This window comes from Schistocerca nitens, chromosome 9, assembly GCF_023898315.1.
Source record: "Schistocerca nitens isolate TAMUIC-IGC-003100 chromosome 9, iqSchNite1.1, whole genome shotgun sequence".
Lineage (NCBI taxonomy): Eukaryota > Metazoa > Arthropoda > Insecta > Orthoptera > Acrididae > Schistocerca > Schistocerca nitens.
Genome location: NC_064622.1, coordinates 93,078,046 through 93,102,029, shown reverse-complemented (window position 1 = coordinate 93,102,029; position 23,984 = coordinate 93,078,046). Strand labels below are relative to the sequence as shown.

At 42.1% G+C, this 23,984-nt stretch overlaps 1 protein-coding gene across 1 annotated transcript in view; it reads right to left on the bottom strand.

Moving 5' to 3' along the window:
* LOC126203875 (dehydrogenase/reductase SDR family member 11-like) overlaps positions 1 to 23,984 on the bottom strand; it is a 45,756-nt gene that overhangs the window by 17,220 nt on the left and 4,552 nt on the right. The window contains exons 2-3 of the mRNA XM_049938255.1: positions 10,973 to 11,135; positions 2,900 to 3,029 (exon numbers count right to left, since the gene is read on the bottom strand). Coding sequence (XP_049794212.1) covers positions 2,900 to 3,029; positions 10,973 to 11,135 — 293 coding nt within the window. The remainder of the gene's footprint in view (positions 1 to 2,899; positions 3,030 to 10,972; positions 11,136 to 23,984) is intronic.

Here is a 23,984-nt window from a genome sequence, read left to right as displayed (position 1 = left end):
TTCCTCGACCATCCCGTCCGCCGAAAAATGAAATGGATGTCTTCGCTACTGCGTCTATTGATAAACTACTCACACCAGTCGTCTGTATTAGCACGCCATCAGCCATTATCAGCAGCACAGAGGGGCGCTGTGTTACCAACGTTGATACATTACGCAAGAATGATATCAGACGCAGACAAACTGCCCCACGGGCTTAGCCACCAACGCCAAGTATGCAGAAACAACAGGACAACGACCACCAGATAAATGAACTGGATTCAAGCAAGAATCACATAAGGCCATCGATGAGGAACAGGAAAAGAAACTTGCTGTTTTACCGTTCTGTGACTCCGAGTCGAATAAGATAATAAGTCTGCTGAAGAGACACAAGGTCAAATCATCCTTCAAGCAATCGTCAAAAATACGTCAGATGCTGAGACCAGTTAAGATGTGGCAACTCTTAGAACACCTGCCGTCTACAAAACACCTGTCAACTGTGGCCAGTCGTACGCCATACAAACAGTGTGCGCTGTAGAACAATGCAGGAAGGAGCATAAGAGGATTTATCGTCTTCGAACCCCGAAAAATCCGACTAAGCTGAACATGCTGTAGATAACAGCTACATGGTCAAGTTTGACGGAACCTTTGTCGTGGCTCGCACTAACGGTTTCTGAACAATGTAATTAAAGAAGCCACTAGAACAGAAATCACTGACAGTGCATTTAACGGAGACGACGGCCTAGAGCTAAGCGCAGCTTGGCATCCGGCGATCGCGAGGAGGAAGCTGACGCATCGACCACGTATTCAACGGACGTCCCTATATGGTGTTGCCGTGAGCATCAATGACGTCACAGCCGGTAGTTAAAGTATCAACTGTTTGTCAGCAGCCACTCCAGCTGACAATGGCCAGGGTCGAAAGCGCGTGGGATGTTAACCACTTGGCGCGACTGGAAGCCGACGGACATTTTATTCAGGATTACCACCGCGAGACTCTGAACTGCTACAGTATTCTTGAGTCATCTGTCCGAAATATCCTAAATAAATGTACCTTTTCTATAATTTTTTTTACGAAATTCTTTGTTGAGAAAAAGGATTGTTTCCTCTGGTGAGAATCTGTCTCCATTGCTGTTCGTATTTTTGTTATTACTCTTTAAAGAAGTAGTTACTAGACGATGCTCACGGTCTCCCTCCACTCATCTATACAGGGTGAAAAGTATTTAAACCGACAAACTCTGGGAGGTTGTAGGGGACATCAAAACAAATATTTTTCCCTAATGTCATTTTTTCCTATGAGGATTATTTAAACCGGTGGAGGCCGTATTGCCCTCTTCAGTTGTTAGAGGGCGTATTACGCTCTTCAGTTGTAGGCAACTGCTGTCCACCAGTGTAGTAGTGCACTGTCTCTGTTTACTAATAGAGCGATACACCTGGAGTGAGTACACTGATATGGTTGGTACGTACTACGTAGCGCACCACAACGGACGAGCTGCACAGCGGGTTTATCAACAACAATATCCTAATCGCCGTATCCCGCATCATACGACCTTTGCTGCTGTGTACCAACGTCTGCGTGAGACCGGGTCATTTAGCCGATTATCTGGACAGGGACGCCGTCGCACCGTAAGAGCGCTTCAATTTGAGGAAGCTGTCTTGGAGCATGTGGAGCAGGATCCTTCAATCACGAATCAGACGAATGTAAGAACAGTTCTTCGAGAGCAATTGTTACGTCCTTTTCACTAACAGCGTGTCCACAACCTGGAACCAGTTAATTATCCACCCAGAGCACAGTTTTCGCAGCGGTACCTGGAACAGTGTGAAATGCATCCTACATTTCCATCCTCTGCGTTGTTTGCCGATGAAGCAACGTTCGGGCGTCATGGCGTCTTCAACGCGCACAATTTGCATGTTTGGAGTGAGGATAACCCACATGCCACAGTTACTAGCGTTCATCAAGTGCCGTTCTTCGTTAATGTGTTGGTCGGTGTTGTTGGGGACTGTTTAACTGGGCCGTATCTGCTACCTAGGCCATTAAATGGCATGCACTATTACAATTTTCTCGCCAGAGAATTGCCAGAATTGCTGGAAGACGTCCCGCTCCCTACAAGACAACGAATGTGGTTCCAACATGACGGGGCGCCGGCACATTTCAGTCGTCGTGTGCGTCGATTCCTGGACCGACGGTTACCAGAAATGTGGACTGGCATAGGTGGTCCTGTACCATGGCCTGCTCGATCCCCAGATATGTCCCCTCTGGACTTTTTTGTGTGGGGAGAGATGCGCAACCTTGTTTACGCAACTCCTGTTGCATCAGAAGAGGATCTGGTTGCCCGGATAGTAGCAGCAGCAGGAACTATTCAGGATACTCCTGGGGTTTTTGCCCGTGTCAGACAGAACATGATCCAACGGCGTAACCTTTGTTTACGTGTCAGTGGAGGCAGTTTCGAAAATCTACGGTAATTGAAATTAGGTTGTGTTAATGTGTTGTCTTTTGGTCATGAAAAATGGAAAAGTGCTTGTTGGTTTAATAAATTTGCCGCCAGAGAAATCTTCCTCTACCGGTTTAAATACTCCTCAAAGCAAAAAATGACATTGGGGAAAAATATTTGTTTTGATGTCCCCTACAACCTCCCAGAGTTTGTCGGTTTAAATACTTTTCACCCTGTATTCTCATGCATTCTGTCCTCTACTCTGGTCTTTCTCTCCGTTTTATAAAAATTAAATTCAGTCGTAGTTAAGTGGTAATTCATGTGGTTTTGGGAGTCATTGCTAGGAAAACAACAGTAAATATAACAATAGAATTTTGTTATAACATGTTAAAATCTATGGAACACAGCTAGCAGTGTATTCCAGGTCGTAAGTGATGTGATACAGGAGTGGGTAAATTAATGAAGTCAGTATGCAAAAGGAGTAGGGAACACACCCGTTGATGTGGATGACGAAGCCGTCGTCGACGCCCCTTCTGATCATGTCCTGGACGGCCTCCCTGGTGCAGATGCTCAGACCCAGCACGTTCACGTCCAGCATGCGTCTCCAAGAGTCCGTCGGTGCAGCTGCGCACATCAGAGAGTCTATCTCAGCGAGCAACGAAAATATCGGCATACACATTCAAAAACATTACATATTTTTAAGCGGATGTGTATACCCAGACGATATTATACACTGAAGACCCAAAGAGATCGGTAGGCTTGCCAAATATCCTGTAGGGACCCAGCGAGCATGCAGAAGAGCCGCAACACGACGCACCATGGACTCGACTAATGTATGAAGTAGTGCTGGAGGGAACTGACACCATGAATCGTGTAGGGCTGTCCATGAATCTGTAAGAGTAAGACGGCGTGATCTCTTCTGAACAACACGTTGCAAGGCATTCCATATTCGCGCATGTCTGGGGAGTTTAGTGGCCAGCGGAAGAGTTGAAACTCAGAAGAGCGTTTCTGGAGCCACTTTGTAGCAGTTCTGGACGCGTGGGGTGTCGCATTGTCGCCGGCCGGGGTGGCCGAGAGGTTCTAGGCGCTACAGTCTGGAATCGCGCTACCGCTACGGTCGCAGGTTCGAATCTTGCCTTGGGAATGGATGTGTGTGATGTCCTTAGGTTAGTTAGGTGTAAGTAGTTCTAAGTTCTAGGGGACTGATGACCTTAGAAATTAAGTCCCATAGTGCTCAGAGCCATTTGAACCATTTTTGTCGCATTGTCTGTTGATATTACTCAAGACCGTCGAAATGCACAGTAGACATGAATCGATGTACGAGTAGCTGATCAGACTGGATCCTTACGCACGTGTCACCTGTCACAGTCGTATCTAGACGTATGGTGGAGCGAGGGATCCCGTATCACTCCAACTGCACACGACCTACACCATTACAGAGCACCAGCTTGAACAGTCCCCTGCTGACATACAGCGTCCATGGATTCATGAGGTTGTCTCCATACCTGTTCACGTCCAGCCGATTGATACAATATGAAACGAGACTCGTCCGACCAGGCAATAAGTTTATAATCATCAACAGTCCCATGATGGTGTTGCGGGGGGGGGGGCTCAGGCGAGGCATGAAGTTATGTGTCGTGCAGTATTCAGGGGTACACGTGTGGGCCTTCGGCTGCGAAAGCCCATATCGATGATGTTGCGTTGAATAGTTCGCACGCTGACATGGTTGATGGCCCAGCATTGAAATCTGCAGCAATTTGGGGAACGGTTGCAGTTCTGTCACGTTGAACTATTCTCTTCAGTCGTCGTTGGTCCCGTTCTTGCATGATGATTTTCCGGCCGCAGTAATGTCGGAGATTTGATGTTTTACCGGATTTATGATATTCATGGTACACTCGTGAATTTTTCGTACGGGAAAATCGGAGATCCTGTGAACCATCGCTCGTGCGCCGACTATAACACTACGTTCAAACACACATAAATCTTGATAACCTGCCGTTGTAGCACCAGTAACAGATCTAACAACTGCGCCAGATACTTGTTGTCTTCTATAGGCGTTGCCGACCGCAGCAGCGTATTCTGCCTGTTTACATACCTCTGTATTTGAATACGCATGTCTACACCTTTTTCTTTGGCTCTCCACTGTAACAGAAGATAGAAGAAAATTGGCACATACAAAGTGCCACAGTAGAAACAAAGGAAATAATAAATGAGTTCATATCACTCTGGAGTGGACTGTGCTTTAAAAAAACTATCAGATCCAGACACACACACACACACACACACACACACACACACACACACACACACACATATACACACACAAAGAGAGAGAGAGAGAGAGAGAGAGAGAGAGAGAGAGAGAGAGAGATAGAGATAGAGAGAGAGTGAGTGAGAGAGACAGAGAGTGCCCTGAGTGCCTGCCATCGTCACAAAGTTTGTAATTCCGGCCCAGATCACTTGAAACAAGATGTGTGTCTGGTGACTACTTCGGAAAAACATGTTAACAGATTCTTCCGTGGCTTCTTCATTCAACATATTTTACTTATAATTGTAAAGTACAATATTGTGTATTTTCTACAGTAACAATTTATTTTGCGAACCACTTTTTGGCATTGCAAACCATCATCAGACGAACTGATTATCGTACAATATTCTTGAACAACACTGAAAAAGATTTTATACGTAGCGTGAGGAACGACCTAAGAGGAAATGTCATCATTGACACCGCAGTTATAATTTATTTATTTACACGTCAAGTTCCGTAGGACCAAATTGAGGAGCAAATCTCCAAGGTCATGGAACGTGTCAGTACATGAAATTACAACATAAAAGTAATAACAGATAAAAATAAATGTTCATAAACCTGAAAAATGTCAGTCCATAAGTTTAAGTAAACGCTATCAGCAATACAATAAGAATCAGCTTAATTTTTCAAGGAAATCCTCGACAGAATAGAAGGAGTGACCCATGAGGAAACTCTTCAGTTTCGATTTGAAAGCGCGTGGATTACTGCTAAGATTTTTGAATTCGAATGGCAGCTTATTGAAAATGGATGCAGCAGTATACTGCACATCTTTTTGCACAGGAGTTAAGGAAGTCCGATCCAAATGCAGGATTGATTTCTGCCGAGTATTAACCGAGTGAAAGCTGCTTATTCTTGGGAATAAACTAATATTGGTAAAAAGAAACGACAATAAGGAATGTACATATCGAGAGGCCAATGTCAAAATATCCAGACTCGTGAAAAGAGGTCGACAAGAGGTTCATAAACTCACACTACTTATTGCCCGAACCGCCCACTTCTGAGCCAAAAATATCCTTGTAGAATGGGAAGAGTTACCCCAAAATATAATATCATACGGCATAAGCCAATGAAAATAAGCAAAGTACACTAATTTTCGTGTCGAAGTATCACTCACTTCTGATACCGTTCGAATAGTGAAAATGGCAGTATTAAGTCTTTGAAGAAGACCCTGAACGTGGGCTTTCCACGACAGCTTACTATCTATCTGAACACATAGAAATTTGAACTGTTCAGTTTCACTAATCATATGCCCGTTCTGTGAAATTAAAACGTCAGGTTTTGTTGAATTGTGTGTTAGAAACTGTAAGAACTGAGTCTTACTGTGATTTCACGTTAGTTTCTGTTCTACAAGCCATGAACTTAGGTCATGTACTGCACTATTTGAAACCGAGCCAATGTTGCACACAACTTCCTTTACTACCAAGCTAGTGTCATCAGCAAACAGAAATATTTTAGAGTTACCCGTAATACTAGAGGGCATATCATTTATATAAATAAGGCACAGGACTGGCCCCAACACTGATCCCTGGGACACCTCCCACTTGACAGTACCCCACTCAGATCCCACATCACAGCCATTATCAACATTGTGATTAATGACCTTTTGCTGCCTGTTGCTAAAGTAAGAGGTGAACCAATTGTGAGCTACTCCCCGTACTCCATAATGGTCCAACTTCTGGAGCAATATTTTGTGATCAACACAATAAATTGCCCTAGTAAAATCAAACAATACCCCAAGCGTTCGAAACTTTTTGTTTAGCCCATCCAGTACCTCACAAGGAAAGGGAATATAGCATTTTCAGTTGTTAAACGACTTCTAAAGCCGATCTGTACATTTGATAGCAAATCGTATGATATAAAATGATCAATTATTCTTACATACATAGCCTTTTCAATACCTTTTGCAAACACTGATGGCATACAAATAGGCCTAAAATTATCTACATTATCCCTTTCTCCCTTTTTATAAAGCGGCTTTACTACTGAGTACTTTAATCGCTCAGGAAACTGACCCTTCCTAAATAAAAAATTACAAATATGGCTAAATACAGGGCTAACATGTGCAGCACAGTACTTTAATATTTGCTAGAGACTCCATCATAACCATGAGAGTCCTTAGTCTTCAGTGATTTAATTATTGACTCAATCTCCCTCTTGTCGGTATCACAGAGGAGTATTTCAGACATCAATCTCGGAAAGGCATTTGCCAATAAAGTTATATGATTTCCTGTAGAAACTAAATTTTTATTTAATTTACCAGCAATGCTCAGAAAATGATTGTTAAATACTGTACATATATTTGATTTGCAATTAAAAACGCAAAGTTAAACTGTAAATAAATATAAAGCGAACGAAACAGAAAAATATTTAATTAAACCTCCAAAATGAAAGTGTACGTGTATAAATTACTGTTTTTGTGTGATACAATTACAGACTTACAGTTTTAGGATATTTTTCCTTTACGTGTACTGTGAATCCTTGCTTCTTGCCAAATTTCATGATTCTAGGTCAACAGGAAATATCCTACGGGTTTTGAAGTGTGAGCTTGAGAGAATAAAAATTTGTGACTTAATATCCGTGTCTTACACCGCTAAGGCTCTGTGGGCCTTAGTGTGTGACAAAATTTCAAATTGATACATGTGACTGTTCCTGAGGAAAAGGGTTTATAACGGCCACATAGACAGACGGGCAACACAGTAGTACTACAAGGATACCGCTTTCACCGATTGACGCGTGGAACCCCAAAAACAGAACATGTGAAGTGAATAGACAGTCACAATAAAATGAATAAATACAGGAGAAATGGTGGAATAGAATGAATAGGCAGTGTGGGGAGCAGTAGAAAACTGTGAGGATTAAGTGATGGTTGGAAGAGAGGTGTACTGAACTGTGTTGGTTGTTTAATATTAAATCAGGACTTTGGGCCAGATGCTCGTCAATTTCTAGCGCTTGGCCTTGGTTAGTTAAGTGGAGGACATGGAACAGTAACTGGTAGCTGTGGTCCTGGCTCACTACATGCTCCTCATACGTGTGAAGTCAGAATTCTGCTACCGCCGGATGCGTTTTACGGTCAGCCAGCCTAGTTGTTATGCCTCTGTCAGAATGACCAATATAAAACTTATCACAAGCGGGACAAATGACACGATATACCCGCCGTTGGCAAGTGACTGAGTCTTCTCGTTTTTACTGAAAGTATACTGAGCCCTGGGGTTCCTGTGATAATAAGAAATTGCCGGATTTGAGTGATCTGATGGCATTTTGTATTTGTCATACGTATGGGATTGCACACCACTTCATGCAAACATCGGGAGGAACAGGAGAGGAAACTCGGATGGGCATAATTTTCATTTTTTCCCGTACAAGATGTTGTCATTCTAGACAGGGTTACAGCTGTTGTTTGAGGCAATAAATTTTATTGTGTCTAAATCTGCTTTGAATTCTTCTTTGTACATGGGAGCAGAGGAGAGACGGTGCGCCATTACCCGTAGGTCAAAATCTGTGTGTTCTCGTGCTACTGGGTGTTTGTAAGCAAGGAGGTGCCATTGTGTCTGAAGTCGAAATTCTGCTATCTCTGGCTGCGTTCATGTTCATCCAGCCTAGCTGCTATGTCTCTGCCCGGTTAACCACTGTAAAACTAGAAACTTCCTGCCCGATTAAAACAGTGTGCCGGACAGAGACTGGAACTCGGGACCTTTGCCTTTCGCGGGCAAGTGCTCTGCCAACTGAGCTATCCAAGCACGACTCAAGGTCCGTCCTCACAGCTTTACTTCTGCCAGTACTTCCTCTACTACCTTCCAAACTTCACAGAAGCTCTCCTGCGAATCTTGCAGAACTAGCACTCCTGAAAGAAATGATATGGCGGAGACATGGCTTAGCAACAGCCTGGGGGATGTTTCCAGAATGAGATTTTCACTGTGCAGCGGAGTGTGCGCTGATATGAAACTTCCTGGCAGATTAAAACTGTGTGCCAGACCGAGACTCGAACTCAGGACTTTTGCCTTTCGCGGGCAACTGCTCTACCAACTGAACTACTGAGCTCAATGTAAAACTTATCACAAATGGGACAAGTAATTTTGTATACGCCGTTTGTTGGCTACTGAGCTCAATGTAAAACTTAACACAAATGGGACAAGTAATTTTGCATACCCCGTTGTTGGCTAGTAATTGGGTCTTTTCGTTACTACTGAAAATATACTGGGGTGTTGTGTTCCTCCCGCAATAGGAAATTGCAGGATTTCATTGTTTTTTCAACAGTTTGTGATATCTGTCCTAGGTATGGGAGTGTTCACCATTTCCTGGAAATTCTGGAAGGAAAAGCAGAGCGAGCTTGGAAGAGAGGCATTATTTTCAATTTTTCTTTTCTGTGAAAGATACAGTTATTCAAGGTAGGAGTATAGCAATTGGTTAAAGCGATAAATTTTACTGTGTCAGAGATTCTGCTTTGAAATCTCCCTTGGACATTGGAACAAATATGGGACAGTGCGACAGTGAGTCGAAATTTGCATCTTTGTGTGCTACTGGGTATTGTGAGCAAGAAGGTATTATTTCTACATCTACATCTATACTCTGCAAACCACCGTTGAGTACATGGCAGAGGGTACGTTCCATTGCGCCAGTTATTAGGGTTTCTTCCCGTTCCATTCACGTATGGAGCGCACTAAGAATGATTGTTTGAACGTCTCTGTGCATGCTGTAATTATTCTAATCTTATCCTCACGACCCCTACGTGAGCGACATTTAGGTGGGCGTAGTACACTCCTATAGCCATTATTCAAAGCCAGCTCTTGAAACTTTGTTAGGAGACTTTCTAAGGATAGTTAATGTCTATCTTCAAGAATCTGCCAGTTCTTCAGTATCTCTGTGACACTTTCCCACGGATCAAACAATCCTGTGACCATTCGTGCTGCCCTTCGCAGTACAGATTCAGTATCACCTTTTAGTCCTATCTGGTAAGGGTCGCACACATTTGAGCAATATTCTAGGAACAGTCACGTGAGTGATTTGCACGCAATCTCCTATGTAGACTGATTGCGCTTCCCCAGTGTACTACCAAAAAGCGATGTCTACCACCTGCTTTACCCACGACTGAGGCTATGTGGTCATTCCATTTCATATCCCTACAAAGTTACACACCCAGATATTTGTATGAGCTGGCCGATTGCAACAGTAACTTACCAATATTACCGTCACGGGATACTACGATTTTTCGTTTTGTGAAGTGCACAGTTTTACATTTCTGAACGTTTAAAGCACATTGCCAATCTTTGCAGCATTTTGAAATCTTATCAAGATCTGAATGAATATTTATGCAGCTTCTCTTATACAGTACTTCTTTATAGGTAGCAGTATCGCCTGTAAAAAATGTGAGGTTACTATTAACGTTGTCTGCAAGGCCTTTAACATACGACATGAACAGCAAAGGTTACCATACACTGCCCTGGGACAGTGTCTGTAGTTCTGTTTTTTGTGTAATTTTTTGAAACAACGTGTTAGTGAACTGACGTCGACGGTTGGGTCTAGGAAGTTTATGGATTTATTGCTAATCTCCGCTGTGATCTGAACGTTTTTATGTTGACTAAGCTAAAAAAGAAAGTATTGTGCTGTAGTGCCTGTCGATGTAAACAGTATATCATACACGTAATATTTGCACTCAAAAGTTATTTGCTCAAGAAATATTCCATTGATATTTCAGCCAGTAGTGGACTACGAGATGACCCCATAGGAAAACTGTACAAACAGATAGATGGCTTATGCTTAAAGCTCTGGTTTCAGAAGTACAACGAGCATTCGTGTTGAAAAGGACACGGTAAGAAGAGCAGACAGTCTTGATTTCAGCGTGCTACTCAAAACCTCTATCCAGAAAACCAAATCTCTTCTAGCTACTTTGGGTGCTCTTGGTTAAGAACACCACTCGATTTTTGAGGCGTATTTGGTACATGATGCTGAGACTATGTAGTCTTCGTATCGATTGTAGATACATTAATTGAATACGGAAATAAATTGTGTGATATATCTGTATGTAAAAACTGACATGATTAATGGAATATATTAAACGGCCATTGAAAAAAGTTTCATGTGGATATCCTAACCACAACTGGCTCTAGAAAGAGAAGTACAGAGAAATGATGTAAGCATGACGACATGAAGAGAACGCTAAGCAATTTAGTGAAAAATTGGTACATGTAAGGTATTGCTGTCGTTCCTTATCATTTGAATACAGATTGGCGGTTTAGCTGATAGCAAGGAACTTTGTACATACTTGTCAGGTCTTCGTCAACCAAGACGGCGACGTTGTTAACGAGGATGTCCACTCCAGACAGGTTCTCTCTGATCCACTTGAAAACGGCCAGTATGCTCTCCTCTTTGCTGACGTCCGCTTCCAGGGCGTACAGTTTGCCAGGGGCATCCTTCAAAGCCAGAGCCTGCACGAAAGCAGAAACCACGGTGACGAAAAGAGGAACGCAGAATATCGTTAGTTAACTGGTTACTAGAGAAAATAATATTCTCAACAAGAAGGCTGAGCAATTGCAGGTGACACATCTTTCTCTTCCTTTGACCTCTGAACTGATTCACCCAGTCGTTTACAAAGGAACCTACAGTGTAATGTGGACACCGAACCACGGTGCTATTTGTAATTTTTCGCGAGTTCAAATCATAGTGGGACATCAGAGAAGTGTCACGAAACGTATCAAATTCTAGGATTGAACGGAGGATCTCAGGATTTTTAGTGTTAGCATAAAGATCGGGTGGTTTCGAAGTAACCAACCTGCATTCTCCAGAATAGGTTTAGCGAAGCCATCCGAAACTTAAGTCGTACTGGCTTGACTTAGATCTGTGCTCTGTTTTCCAACATATCAAATGTTCAAATGTGTGTGAAATCTTATGGGACGTAACTGCTAAGGTCATCAGTCCCTAAGCTTACACACTACTTAATCTAAATTATCCATGCCCGAGCGAGGACTCGAACCTCCTCCGGAACCAGCCGCACAGTTCATGACTGCAGCGCCTGAGACCGCTCGGCTAATCCCGCGCGGCCCCACATATCACTTCAGTGCTTTGAACACTGGGTCATCACTCTACGTTGGATACAGGAAACAGACTGACTTGCTACATTAGTACCAATGCCTTTAAACACTGCTAATCACCTGAGGTCATGAAAAACCCTCCATTTTGTTAAAGGAACATTGTATGTTCTCTGCCACCAATATTAAATTATCGAATTTTGTCACCCATTATCCTGCAAACTTTTTAAGACACCAACTTCCAATTTTCCATGATTATTGAATGCACCTTTCTAGATACACTGAACTAGAATTATTACTAAAATGTGGGGCATGTTATCTTTTTCTCAAGCACTCAGTTTTTGACAGAATTTTGTAAGTAAATGAACAGAAAAACAAAACAACTCAGGATATTTTATTTATTCTAGTTCCATATGTGTTGAATCTCACACTTGGCATGCTGTGAAAATTTCATGTCTCTACCATCAGTACTTTTTTAGAAAAAGCATCATTTATTGCATAAAATGTAGTTAAGAGATATTGAGGTTTAAAACTTTTTATTACAAATTCTTATACAGACTCACACTTCTGCGTCTTTTATGCACTAGAATTTCCCTGGCCCATAGTCTGTATCTTTGTCAGCGTCACAACAGCCCAGTGCTTGCCTCCTCCTTTCCTTTCTCGCTTCTTTTGTCATTTGCTGAGCAGCTAACTCTGCTTCACGTACACGAAGCTCATCCAGTTCCCGCAGTCCTTTAGCTGTGTTCTGTCCAAATTTTACCCCTAACTTCTCCAGAACCTTAAGTCTTTCATAGTCCCCCCGCCCATTAAAAGTTATTACAGCATCAGACACTGCTAACTTTATGGAGTCATAAGGCCAACAAATACATTTTTACGTACACGGCACCACACAACATTATTGACGGACTCATTCACGTTCTGGGTCTTCCCATGTAAAAACTTCTTTAGTAGCTCAGGTTTTGCCACATCTCTGCAAATATTTTTGATTGCCTCCACAACCGTCAAAGGAAGAGAGAGTTTATGTGTAAATTCATGCAGGGTGCCAGAAAAGTCAGCTTGCCTATATTCACACCAAGTGTTTAGTGGAGGTGGACTCAAAGCATGGCATGGCTTTTCATTGGTTGATATTCGACGAACGAAAGTGCTCCACACAGCTCTTTTCATCTTCTCTAAATTTTCACAATTATCTCTAATGGCCTTCCCATAATATTCATGTAATTCATCACTTACTTTGTCCATTAGTCTTCTAGCACATTTTATTGTCTTGCCATCAGACAGTTTTTTGTTACCCAGCTTGGTTTTTTAGGTTTATTCGTAATGCCAACTTCTGAGACGTAGCAGTAGGCAAAAAACAAAGCTATGCACAGCCTTCTAGACTGTGTAGTTCCCAAGATATGACTGCTCAAATGTGGCAGTATATGCATAACTGTGAAATTTGACAGTCAATTGTCAACATTCAAAATATCATTTGAAGGTCTCACAATTGTCTGATTTTAATGTATTATATACCAAAATGTTCAGGAAAGTCCAGAGTACATTATGGAGTAGAATACAGAAAATGCCAAATTTCAGCCAATTTCATGTACAATGTCCTCTTCAGATTCTATAAAATATCCGCCACTGTTTCTTTAGACATCAACATAAAAATTTGGAGGCTGGCACAGCGTGGGGTATAAAAACCTTATTGAAACGATCGTCATCATTGGAAAAGTTCTGTAGTCTGTGTAAAAATGGACTTTATTTACAGATTGACACTTAACCTTCTGACATTTGGAATATGTTGGTGCATGGAGGTAATATTTTCTTATTTGTATTGGTCTAAAGGTTCTAAAAGCTGTTCCATAACATTTATTGCAAAACCATTATGCGAATGAGGATAGCAAATTCATTTAAATTACTAGTACTGAATGAAAGCATGCACACAATTAAGTCTAACACCAGTGATTGCAAATCTCATATGGGCTGTTTCCTTTAATCCTTTGGACTGATGGGTCCTTGGAGTGCATTTCTGCAACTTGGGACGGCTGTCCAGCTTTGAGAATGCATAAGAGCACGGAGGGGAGCACATCACACAGACCATAAAGATGTTTCTGCCGGAAGCCAGGATTCAGACAGTTACCTATACATGCTCGGAAATGAGTGCTGTTTTTCTACAGTAGCGAGGATCCTGGGCATTTACTGCTAGGATGGCAGGCCAAAAGCACACAGCACAATCTAAACTTTCAGTGCACAAGGAGCTTAAAGAATATCTTTTAGCAGAGATAGAATCTTCGAAGGAAAGTGAAAAACACCAAGCACTCAGCATGGGACATAGCCATTGAGGGCCAGAGACGGCTGCAGTTGTAGATGTTTAAATTAAGGAGACTCGTGAGTGTGGACGTGCAGCTATTTCTGTTGGATGAAATGAGAGTGGTAGAGAATTTCGGTCTACTGCCCCACTCTAAGAGAGAACTGAATAGTATTGGTCAACCACCACAGTTTCGTTAGGAGATTTTGTCTTTAGGTCAAGATGATAACAGATGGTGGATGAGGCTGAAGAGATGAAGATTTTCAACTCACCAGTAATAGATGTTTGAAGATGTACAAATGCATGATCCCACAGCGATATACGCTCATACATTATTCTTGATCATCGACTCTCACCAAGTGGTAACGTCTGAGAGTTTAGGTCGAATGCTATTTGGCGCCGGCCGCGGTGGTCTCGTGGTTCTAGGCGCGCAGTCCGGAACCGTGCGACTGCTACGGTCGCAGGTTCGAATCCTGCCTCGGGCATGGATGTGTGTGTTGTCCTTAGGTTAGTTAGGTTTAAGTAGTTCTAAGTTCTAGGGGACTGATGACCACAGCAGTTGAGTCCCATAGTGCTCAGAGCCATTTGAACCATTTTTTTGCTATTTGGCTGCCATCAAGTAGTGACTATCATGTGGTTGCAGCTAACATTTTTAAGTACCCCTCTTGGCCGCTATGACATCATTTATTACTAAAACAGTGTCATTTGCGTTTTTGTAATTATCATTTCCATTTGAAAAAAAAATACACTTTCAATAAAAGAGCAGCAACCAATATATATATATATATATATATATATATATATATATATATATATATATATATATATGTTATCAAGATTTAAGTGAGTTTGAACATGGTGTTATAGTCGGCGCATGAGCGATGGGACCAGCATCTCCGAGCTAGCGATGAAGTGGGGATTTTCCCGTACGACCATTTCACGAGTGTATAGTGAATATAAGGAGTCCAGTAAAATATCAAATCTCCGATGTCGCTGCGGCCGGGAAAAATTCTACAACGACGACTGAAGAGAATCGTTCAAAGTGACAGAAGTGCAACCCTCCACAAATTGCCGCAGATTTCAGTGTTGGGCCATTAGCAAGTGTCAGCGTGCCAACCATTCAACGAAACGTAATTGATATGGCTTTATATAAGGCCCACTCTTATACCCTTGATGACTCCACGACAAAAAGCTTTTTGCATCGCCTGGGCCTATCAACACTGACATTGGACTGTTGATGACTGGAAGGATGTTGCACGGTGAGACGAGTCTCGTTTCAAATTGTGTCGAGCGGATGGACGTGTATGGGTATGGAGACAACCTCATGAATCCATTAACCCTGCATGTCAGCAGAAGACTTTTGAAGCTGGTGGAGGCTCTGTAATGGTGTGGTACGTGTGTAGTTGGAGTGATATGGGCCCCTGATACGCCTAGATACGACTCTGACAGGTGACAAGTACGAAAGCATCCTGTCTGATCACCTGCATCAATTCATATCCATTGTGCATTCCCACGTATTTGGGTAATTCCAACAGAACAACGCGATACCCCACATGTCCAGAATTGCTAGAGTTGTTCCAGAAACACTTTTCCGCTGGTCAGCAGACTCTCCACGCATGAACATTATTGAACATATCTAGCATGCATTGCAATGTGCTGTTCAGAGGAGATCTCCACCCCTCGTACTCTCACGTATTTATGGACAGACGTGCAGGATTCATGGTGTCAGTTCGCTATAGTACTACTTCAGACACATTAGTCAAGTCCATGTTACGTCGTGTTGCGGCACTTCTGCGTGCTCGCGGGGGCATTACACTATACTAGGCAGGTGCACCAGTCTTTTGGCCTGTTCAGTATATGTATTGCACTATTTGTATTATATTTTGTGTTACTAGCCGAATGGAAATTAAATCTGCTGTAGACAGGGGAAGTGCCTTCTTGTTAATGAAAAATGTCGTGTACATCAATAATACTGTATAATATCTAAAAAGAAGGAATCAGTGGGCACATAGAGAAAAAAAAAGATATAAAGCTCAAAGGAAAAATGCATTGCAGTTGACTAGCAAGTCTTTACGTAGATATTGTGCTGTCTTTGGATTCTGTTTTAGGAAAGAAGAAGCTATTAGTGGACTCCCATGACAGATCACACCACGATAATTGTTTACTTATTTACTGTACTCACAGTGACTAAGAAAGTTTCAGGTGTTCTTTTAGAGTGTTATTGCAAATAATTCACATCACCAAGTATTGAAACGTATCGAGGTTTAGATGCTCTACATTTCTTTAAAATGTCACGCATACAACATCACGATTTATGAAGTCTGTATCTGTCAGTCCCTGCTGACAACTGTTGTGAGGTAGTTCTTCCAAAACCACTTCTTAAGCTAGTTAATACACCGCTATCCATATTAAATTCCAAAATTAAATTCCGATTACTACTGATGCATTAAAATATTAAAGTTAGTGAAACAAGCACCAATGATTGAAACTCTAAGTACTTCTCAGATTCATTTCTCTTCTGTAGGGATACTTGTAATGCTGCTTTGGGATCTGGGTCTGCTAGCAGTATGTGGGAAAGTAAGGGGGCGCCAACATAAAGGCGAACGTGTCAGAGTAGACCCGCTCGGCAGGGGTTTGGCTGACTGGTAGCCCTGTGAATGGGTGGTTGGCTTAACGCAGATATCCTGGTACCAGGGCCACTGTCAGAGACAGTACCCTAAATGCAGCTCCCAAGGCAACTTTCACCAGGGCATGAACTGTTAACTGTCATTGAAATGCCTAGGAAAGAATGCTTTCTCAAAATGTGAATCTGCAGGGGGGGGGGGGGAGGGGGGACATGACATACTCAGGCTGAGAGGAATCTACTTGACTCACAGTAGGTCAGCAGGCCTGGTTGTTTCAATTTTGTACACAACTCTCAGGTTGGTTTACCAAAATCATTTTCACAGTGGGGAGGAAGTGCTTATTTTCGGTTCTTTTCTTTAGCAGAAATATGAAACCATTAACATGACTGGAGACAACTTCTGCTTTCCATCCGCTCTGAGGTAGATAATTCGTACTGGTTAATCACAGCCAATTCTTGAGGAGAAGGGAAACTGATGTCTGAACTCGCAAGGTCTCTAGCGATTGACTGAAGAGAACCCGGTGCTGATCCACTGTAGACCTCCATAAATGGAGGATGTCGTCCTAGAGCTGACCACAGATGCCAGAGCTAAACTTATAACGTCCTTCAGCTGTCACTAGAGTCATACTCAGCCTGAGTCTTAGAACCATGGTAAGAATAAGCCGCATTTGCGAGAGTTGTGACGAGAGAACCGTGAAGTTTTTCATTGTAAGCTAGAGACATGATTTTCTAAAATTTATCCAAACAGTCGGTTACTTGAAGTGATCATGTGTTTAGGCAAGGGTGCTGGTGCTTGCGTGGACGTTTCTGGGTCCTTTTCTTCAGTCTATTGAAAAATTCCGCAATTATGGGGGTTCAGATGGACAAAGCGAGTTGTATCATTTCATTCCCAGTTCCAACAATTTGTGACAAGGTCTTACCGTGACTCATTTACAATCCAAGTGAACCTCTGTGCCCTGCAATGTTAATTGTTTTGTGTAGTGGAATCCAACTAATTCTTTTAGGAATAAACAACAGTTTAGTCTGACTTTTCATTTCATTTTGTGGAACGATGAAACCTCTTTCTGTTACCACATCTAAAGCTATGTCACAAACCATTCATGTTTATTCGGCCACCCGTGTTTAAATTTAGATTCTTATTAGTTCCCGTCGCGTAAATGTTTTCTTAATACTTTCACATGGCCGTTTGGGAAGTGTCTGTTACTGTACTAGTAACTGGGGTCAGATCTTGTTAGCATATCAGGGGTAGGTTGAATGCTCAACTCTAGTCTCACATAGCGCAAAATCTCAATTTGAGTTTTATCACAATCCAGAACATGAGGATTTGTTTTGGTTTCAGTATTATTACCGACCATTTCAGAGTTGTGATCTGCGGGTAAATGAAAGTTCTGGACAAACAATCACTTAAAATTCAAAACTGCACAGTAACGATTTTGAAATGGTTTACTGTCCCTATGTAAACAGTGGCAGTGGTCCAAAATGTGAGTGTATTGTAACGGCATGACATCAAAGTCTCTGCTTCCCCATAGTCTGCGCATGACTGAAATCTAAATCACTGTTAAACGGGAACAGACATCAGATAGAGAGCCTGACTGCTACAATAGGTAAGTTAGGAAAAGTTTTATTCTATTCTGTGACATACAGATGTTCTTAGCGTTGAACCTAAACAAATTAGGCACCAGATGATGGTCGAAAGTCCTTAACTCATAGTGCCATGACCAGATAAGAGATGAGACCAATTAATTAATACTTTTATGTGGCTAAGTGGGAGAATGAAGATGTAGTTGCATAAATTATTTACAGTGACACAAGTTTGCCACATTGTTTAGGAGTATATGTCATTTGTTTACTGGGTCTTTAAAAAAAAGTATTTCCGTTGATGCTGCTGTTTTTTGCTTGTTTCAGTGCAGACGAGTAACCAATATTTGTTAACGTTCACTTGACGACTAACAGTAATGATCGTGAGAGTAATGTCAAACGTGTGAAATTGTGTGAGTGGAGTGGTGTCAGTGTGAACTGGGTGTGTCATTTAATACGTAAACTAACGCAGGTGAAAGGTAGGAAGCTAAAGCAAATAATTACTGACACATTCTACACTACTGTCACTAACCTCCACTCCCTTACGGACTTGATTACTGTAGACTAAAAAAGCGATCTCATGTACTTCTCTGGCAGCTTTAGGTTTTTTCATAATTGTAATCAGCAGTCTGTGGATAACGAAACCTTCATTACTCTTCCGCAAGTCCTTTAATCTTTCCTATTGTTTGTAACATCAAACAAAATTAAAGTGATATTCTGGACATATTATGGTCTCGGAGAATCGATTATCTGCGTTTCGGGAATCTCATCGTGTGTAATGACCAATCGGTGATTCGGTACGTATTCTGTCCCACATGTATATTCTTGCTCCCATATTCTTTCTTTGTGTTCTTCGCTCTCTCTCAAAGTATATGTCAATGCCTTTTTACAAGTACAATTACTGTAACAATTCGTGAGATTTGCACTTTCGGTACCATGTGGTCACGTATTGCGCGCCTTCATTATTTTACTGTCTGTATGCTTAAATTGTGGTTGGTATCTCTGTTGTTTGTGCTATTTTCAAGCCATTGAAGATTTTTTAGAAATTGTTGTTACTGACTTTAAACTGTTCCGTAATCTTTGGCCTATCTTTTCCATGGTTAGGGAACACTCAGTTACATAAAGATTTTCTTTCGGTATATGAGGTACGTTTGTCGCTATATGAGTGTACCAGATGCGGTAAAGGTGTGCACAGAGAAATTCCGTTGCGCAAACTGAAATTGACTTATCGTATTGTTTCATATCTTCTATATAGCAAATAAGATGGATTGTTAATCCAGATTTGTTATAGACGCCACCTACTGATAGAGCAAGTATCTGTTTCCAGTAAGGTTTGTTACTACCTATCAGTTAGAAACTGAAGCAAGTAAAACCACGAAAGTTTCTTCATATTGCATTAAATTTCGTTGTGAAATTTTATAGATAATTAATAGTACACTGTTAACACGTCGCAGAACTTTCCCGGATATATTATCTTTGGTTCCAAAAGAGGTTGAAATTTAGCGGGTGTAGTGCCCTTGTTATTTGGTTGCATGCAGATAGAAGCTGGTCATTCTTTGAGTTTCTTGTGATAATCTGATTTTCATATTTTTTCCTCATTTCGTAATAAGTCTATTTACACTAATAATTGTTCAGAAGGACAAAAAGTTGAAGACACTTACAAAATTTTCGTATAAAAATTCTATACTTAAGGTATAGAGTTTCGTGTTTCTGCATGACAGGCCATGGCAAGATGCTTAAAAGATGAGGAGATACTGGAGTCACTTCAGGAGGATTTTCCAAATGATATTCATACATCAAGTGAGGAAAGTAGTGATTCTGAAGCAAAACACATTCTTGAAGAACTGGAACTCAAGAACTTACAGACCAACCAAACGGAAAATGACACCACATCATGTATCAATCGTCAACAAATACTTCCACTCAATCTTAAGAAGCACCAGAAATTACATTTTAGGATAGTAATGACAAGAAGAAACATCTTCCAACTCTTTTCAGAACAAAAGAAGAAAGACAGGATTTTCACCTTCGAGTGAAATTCGAAGCCAAAATATTGCAGCTCATGGCCATATTTTATTGGTAGTCGTGGGGGATATGAAAACTGTACAGCATTATGGGCACATTGGAAGCTTTGTTCTTTGGGGCCCAAATTGCAAAATATGTCCTCTAACGACATTATTATTACGAATATCAGCCAGCTAAACTGCTCGTCAGCCAGCTAAACTGCTCTTTAAATGATTTTTGTTTTAAAAATCTCTCACGATGGGCCCATTTCCGCATATTGCTGTCAGCAGATGTTCTGTAACTACATAAATAAGATATGGTCTTAGTATAATGGTCCGCAACTATGATCAGAAAAGTTATAATACAATCGTTTGGTGTTTTTAACTTACGTGTAATATCGTTGCTGCAATGTCCTATCTTTTTCTTAGAATTGTTTGTCGTTAGATGTACGTTGAAGACGTATATCTGCCTTTGACAACTTGAGTGACAGTGGATCAGCGATATTACATGTTTACATGTAATACCATTATAATGGTAAACATGTAAACATGTAACAATTGTACCATTATAAAGGTAATTATGTAAACATGTAATATCGCTGATCCACATGTTATAATGGGAACTGTGTAAACATGTAATGTCGCTGATCCTTTGTCATCCAAGCTGTCAAGAGAAAAATAGCACACATAAATACCGACTAAAGTTAGATATAGGTCTCCAACGACATCTGAGGAGAAACTATTAGTTCTAAAAAAAGACGGGATATAACAGCAACGATATTACATGTAAGATAAAAATACCAAATGAATAGAATTTTCTGGTGATAGTAACAGACCATTACTTACTTTTGTATTTACAGTGCACCTGGTGATGGCAGTATGCCAGAATGGGGTCACAGTGAGTGATTTATAAAATAAAAACCATCTAAAAAGCAGTGTAGCTGGTTGATATTCGTAATATTGTCATTGAAAATGTTCGAAATTTAAGGCATTTTTATGTAAAATGAGAAAAAAATTGGTTTTACCAGTACCGTCTTTGAAAAAGTATGAGGTTCACTCAAATGAAATCTGCTCAGTGCGTCTACCTTTGCCTTACCCGTAATGTGAGACCACGTAACTATGGGTATGGTGGCGCCATCTATTGGTAGAGAGACTCACGCACCGTTTGATGTTGCATAGCGCCAATGTGGTTTCAGGCCGAAGAGAAGTTGGTCACACAAGTTATCGACCACTAACAGACATGCAAGCGGGTAAGCACGAACAGCCCGCCTGGTTAGCCGTGTGGTCTAACGCACGGCTTTCCGGATTGGGAAGGAGCGCCTGGTCCCCGGCACGAATCCGTCCGGCGGACTTGTGTCGAGGTCCGGTGAGCCGGCCAGTCTGTGGATGGTTTTAGGCGGTTTTCCATCTGCCTCGGCGAATGCGGACTGGTTCCCCTTATTCTGCCTCAGCTACACTATGTCGGCGATTGCTGCGCAAACAAGTTCTCCACGTACCCGTTCATCACCATTACTCTACCACGCAAACATAGGGGTTACACTCTTCTGGTGTAAGACGTTCCCTGGAGGGGGGTCCACCGGGGGCCGAACCGCACAGTAACCCTGAAGAAGTGATTCAGTGTGGGGCGGCGGAGGGGTGAAGTGGACTGTGGTAGTCGTCGTGGGGTTGTGGGCCACTGTGGCTGCGGCGGGGACGGAGCCTCTCCTTCGTTTCTAGGCCCCCGGTTAACACACAATACAATACATACAAGCAGAAACAACGAGCAGTGATTCGATTTTTGGCAGCGGAGGAAGTGAATGCTTTAGTCTTGGACAACCGCAGAATCACAGTGGACGAGATCCATCGATGTTTGGACTTCTAAAACAACATAGTCGCGGATATCGATTCGCAACGGACGACGAAGTGTGTGATTGGGTCCAGACCTGGATCCAGCAGCAGCCTATTAGCTTCTTCGAGGATGGAGGGTTGGGTTGTTGTGAGGGAGGAGACCAGACAGCGAGGTCATCGGTCTCATCGGATTAGGGAAGGACGGGGAAGGAAGTTGGCCGTCCCCTTTCAAAGGAACCATCCCGGTACCTGCTGGAGCGATTTAGGGAAATCACGGAAAACCTAAATCAGGATGGCCGGACGCGGGACTGAACCGTCGTCCTCCCAAATGCGAGTCCAGTGTGCTAATCACTGCGCCACCTCGCTCGGTCTTCGAGGATGGAATCGACCGGCCAGTGTGGCAATGGGGTAAATGTGCCAACAGTTTAGGCGACTATTTTTGAGTATACGTGCTGTGTATAACTCCGTTTTTGAGTTAATAAAATCGTTTCCGTGACTTTACAGTAGTGACCGGGTTTCATTTGTATGCCCCTTATAGAAGGGGGCGGAAAAACTGGCCATTGAATTTTTTTGACCTGAACAGTGCTCATGCCTGCCGAGAAGTGATCGTAGTAGTTCCAAATAACACCATCATTGTTGTCATGAGTTTGACAGAGGGAGCCTGTCCTGTTACATTTTTAGTAAGGACTTTTGTGATTTTCAGTTGTCTGATGAAAAGTAAGCCATTTATATTACTCTTGTTACCTGATTAATACCTAGAGTAATAATATTTACAATATCACTTTTTATACAACCTTTTTTTCGCTTATAAATGTAGCTCCTTGTTGTGTCTTCCCGTCTGGTAGCTTGATCTATGAACCGCTAATGTCGACGTGACATCCGACCGGGAAATATGGCCACCCTACTGCTCGGGAGAAGTGGCCAAGTTCACCACTTTCCCAATACTTTAATTTTAATCTGTTCACCTCACTGAGAGGTACTTACTTCGATGTATCGCACATAGTACTACAGTCTGCCGGACAGTCGGCCGGACAGTTGTAGAACAGCACTATCATACCCGGAGTAGAAGAAGTGTCATCCTAACTGTTACAGTGAGACTTGTGCCTTATATCAATTGCTTATGTGGACATTGTATGTAGCAAAGGACACTGACTGCGTGTCGCCAGTCGCTTGCGTCACGTTCTTGTAATAAGTACTGTCAATCTACTTTACTGTAACAAATACCATTAATGTGATTTGCTTGAATTGTTGTGTAGCTATCCGAGAAGGCAGCATCCTTTAGGCACCGACGCATCAGAGTCCGATTAGGTCTTGGAAGGCCCAACGGTACCGACCGGCCGCCGTGTCATCCTCAGACCTCAGGCGTCATTGGAGGCGGATATGGAGGGGCACGCGGTCAGCACACCGCTCTCTCAGCCGTATGTCAATTTACGAGACCGGAGACACTATACTTCTCAATCAAGTAGCTCTTCAGTTTGCCTCACAAGGGCTGAGAGCACCCCGCTTGCCAACAGCCTTCGGCAGTCCGGATGGTCACCTATCGAAGTGCTAGCCCAGCCCGACAGCGCTTAACTTGGGTGATCTGACGAGAACCGGTGTTGCCACTGCGGCAAGGCCGTTGGCTAAAGAAATGAAAGAAAAATATAAAAAATTGGTTTTATTTCTACTAGTACAATTTCCAACCTTGTATTACGACGTTTTAAAAAAGTAAATAAATAAAAATATATAAAAAATACCTGGGAAACTGGGAGTAGACTTCGCTTTCTGAAGGTAATTATATATATAGATGATAAAAATAATTCCGTGTTGCTCAGTGGTGGGTTGCAAGTCTTTCTACTCGACGCCACTTCGGCGACTTGCGTATCCCTAACCCATCCCAGTTATGCAAATGGGGAAAGGAGACCTACTGTTTAACTTGGAATTCTAACCAC